Here is a 3,535-nt window from a genome sequence, read left to right as displayed (position 1 = left end):
ACTGTGGTTGCTCCTTCTTGGGTTTGTGGGTGAGAATTTGCTGTTTACAGTGTATGAAAGAAATATGCAGCCTGTTCTGAGACAAGGTTGCACTGCAATCAGAGAGGTGGCTCTAGCAGCAAACTTGGGGCTTGCACAAAGCCACTACAGCAAGTCACTGCTGGAAGTGTCAGTGCCGTATCCTGTGCCATCCCAGTGCTCCCAACTCCAGATTATATTTCCCATGTGGGGTGGAGGTGCCTACTAGATGGTAGAGGGAGCTTGTGTTTTGCATGACATTCCCCAGTTAACAGTGCCTTTTGTTCCCTTCCCTTGTTCCAGGTACCTCCAGCATCTGCTAAGCAGCATGGAGTCAACCTGAACACCACAACAACTCCTTTCCAGCAAGCAAGTGGCTATGGGCAGCACAGCTATGGAGCAGGTATGCTTACCCCTGCACTTATCACAGGAGTGTCTGCAGAGCTGCTTGCACACTGTAACACCTTGTCTTGTACACACCGGCAGGCTATGATGACTTAACGCAGGGAACAGCAGCTGGAGATTACAGCAAAGGAGGCTACAGTGGGTCATCTCAAGCACAAAACAAATCTGCTGGCACTGGACCTGGGAAAGGAGGTAACGCATGAGACTTGAGGTTGCTCTTGAGTGGGATTTAATAGGCCTAACTCCCAGTGCTGTGCAGTCAACACAGCAGCCAGTTCTAAACAGGGTCACAATCCAAGTTATTTCTCCATCTCCTGTATATAAAATGCTTTTTTAATGGCCCAAGTGTTCCTTCTAAACCTCATGGCTGAACTCTGCATAAGGATTTGTGTGGCTGACGTGCAGCTTTGTCTACAATTATACATGGGAGAAATGGTGAGCTGTTTCCTCTGTCAAAGTTTTCTTTGCTGAAGAATATAGTGATCCTGCAGCAGTGCCATGGTTTTGAAGCCTAAGCAGTTGGATGCTGCTGCTGAAATGGTCCTCTGCCAAATGAAGACTAGATTTTGAGTTTCTTGGTTAGGCACCTGAGAGGTATGTTAGGAGCAAGCAGGGCACTTCACACGTCTCTGTACTGTTGTTTCATCTGCTGTCCGTATACCCTGTAACTAATCACATTGTTTCATGCCTGAAAATGGTTCCTTTGTGACAGTAAAGGCTGAAGAATTTATACAGCTTATATGAAAGCTTTATTCTGCACATGCTGGTTAGACCTGACAAATGTATACTGAACTGCTGAGCACTAACTAGTTCATCCTTGGGCTTAAGCAAATGCCAAGCATTTGCTGTGCATTTGAAACACCAACTGGACTGTTTTCAGCCAAGAGCTGATCACACTCCTCCTCTGTGGAGGAGCAATCCAAAAAAGAGCAATGTCCTAGGAAGGGTACAACCTTAGAGCAGTCCTCTGATTCACTGGCCAAAGGAACCGCTGGTTTTATTCTGATCCAAGTGAGATGATTAGAGCCGGTCTTTATAAGACTGTGAATAAATGGCTGGTTTGAGAGTCACCTCGCTGGCAAGTTAGTGTTTCTGAGCCAGCCTAAATCAGTTATATTAATTCTTTCAGGGCAGAGGAGCATTGCAGACCTCACCCTTCTGCAGGATATAAAAGGACAAGGTGAAGTGCATTTGAATCCAAGCAGTAACTGCTGAGTCATGGATGGGGGTGATTTATCCCAGTGGGCTGGTTTCCCGCTTTACAGTGGGAGCGAGGAACCAAGCTTTCTGTTCCCACATGGGGTGCCATGGGTCTGACAGCACAGAGAACCCTGCTGGGCAGGCTGGCTGGCAGAAGCAGCAGGGGGTGTGGTGCAGTGGCTGTGGACAAAGGTGCATCCACTGAGGCCACTGGAGGTGCTGGGAGCAAAACACAGGGCTCAGGCTGGGTGGTGGTTGACTTTTCATTGTCAGTGGCTTTTTTTGTTTTTCAGGTGTTTCTGTGACTTCAAGTAATACAGGTGTGCCTGATATCAGTGGCTCCATCTATAATAAGACTCAGGTGAGCAATGTTGGACCCTTTTCCCCTGTGGCCTGAGGCCAGGTTGATGGCTCCCCTGTGGAGCACAGGTGGCTAGGGCCATTCCCAGGCCAGTCAGTGTCTGGGTCAGCAGGCTGTGGCATTTCTTATGCTGGAGAGGATTCTCACCCTCTGTCTTGCCCTTCTGCCATGTCAGCTCCTGATGTCCCATGCATGCTGTGTCCTAGGTGCAAATGAAGTGTGATGGCACTAATGTTTTTAGTCAAAATAGCCCCCAAAACAGGTGAGTCCAAGAGGCTGGGTTGAGCTTTGGCCATGGGAAGGAAAATCTTATTGCAAGTTCTTGTGTTTTTGTTGGTCCTCCATGGGTAGGTCAAGTAATTCCAGCCTGAACCCCTGCAATGCAGGAAGGCCTGATTTCAGGCAGCTGTTGCCATCCCATGTCCCACTGAATAAAGAGAGATCAGGGGGAAAAAAACAGCACAGTAGCCATGGAAATAAAAATAAAATAAATAAAATGTTGGAGACATTAGTGCAGAAGTATGGGTGAGAATAGGAGCTGAAACTCATCTGCTGAAGTGCTCTCAGGTCCTTGGCTTGCTCATGGGGTTGGGGAAAAGTTCAGGCAATGTGTGTTTGGCCCCCTCTTGTTCTTGTCTGGTCACCATGGGGCTGCTCACACCAATCTCTGTCCCCCTGTGCAGACATTTGACAAGCAGGGATTTCATGCTGGCACACCACCTCCTTTCAGCCTGCCCTCTGCTCTCGGATCGACTGGGGCCCTGAACCCTGGTTCTGCCCCGGGTTATGCTCCAGCCCCTTTTCTCCATATCCTGCCTGCACATCAGCAGCCTCATTCCCAGATGCTGCATCACCATCTTCAGCAAGATGGGCAGGTGAGTTGACCCCTTCCACATCTACAATGTGCCAGAGTGTAGATGGTTCCAACCCACATCCCAGCAGGGTCTTGGGGGTTTTTGCTTCTATATAGTTTTTGCTCTGCTCATTGGGAAAGGGCCTTGGCAGCAATTGCAGACTGACAGACTTGATGCTGTTGACCAGCTTGGGGGGAGGGAATCTCATGAAGTTCAGAGGAGTCCTGCTTCTGGGGAGGAATGACCCTATGTTCCAGTATATGCTGGGAGCTAAAGCAGCTTGGCAGAAAAGGCCCTGGGCATCCTGGTGGACACCAAATCGACCATGAGCCAACAATGTGCCCTTGCAGCAAATAAAGCAGATGGTATCCTGGGCTACATTAGGCAAAGTACCACCAGTAGGTTGAGAGGTGATCCTTCCCCTCTGCTCAGCACTGGTGAGGCCACACACCTTGAGTCCTGTGTCCAGTCCTGGGCTCCCCAGTACAAGAGACATGGATGTATTAGAGAGTCCAATAAGGGCAAGGATGGTAAAGGGACTGGATCATCTCTCCTATGAGGACAGGCTGAGAGAGATGGGACTGTTGAGCCTGGAGAAGAGAAGGTGCCGGGGGTGGGGGGGGGAAATCTTATCAGTGTATAGAAATACCTGAAGGGAGAAGGTAAAGGGGATGGAGCCAGGCTCTTTTCAGTGGTG

At 49.3% G+C, this 3,535-nt stretch overlaps 1 protein-coding gene across 1 annotated transcript in view; it reads left to right on the top strand.

Moving 5' to 3' along the window:
- Window positions 1–2,859, top strand: part of LOC104547729 (ubiquitin-associated protein 2-like) — a gene marked incomplete at its 3' end in the record, with an annotated part of 5,696 nt that extends 2,837 nt beyond the window's left edge. The window contains 5 exon segments of the mRNA XM_010193543.1: window positions 322–421; window positions 505–615; window positions 1,917–1,984; window positions 2,668–2,763; window positions 2,765–2,859. Coding sequence (XP_010191845.1) covers window positions 322–421; window positions 505–615; window positions 1,917–1,984; window positions 2,668–2,763; window positions 2,765–2,859 — 470 coding nt within the window.
- Window positions 2,860–3,535: the final 676 nt, after the last annotated feature.

Source organism: Mesitornis unicolor, unplaced genomic scaffold, assembly GCF_000695765.1.
Source record: "Mesitornis unicolor isolate BGI_N332 unplaced genomic scaffold, ASM69576v1 scaffold27181, whole genome shotgun sequence".
NCBI classification, from domain to species: Eukaryota; Metazoa; Chordata; class Aves; order Mesitornithiformes; family Mesitornithidae; genus Mesitornis; species Mesitornis unicolor.
The sequence above is the reverse complement of the archived record's forward strand: the minus strand, read 5'-3'. Positions and strand labels throughout refer to the sequence as shown.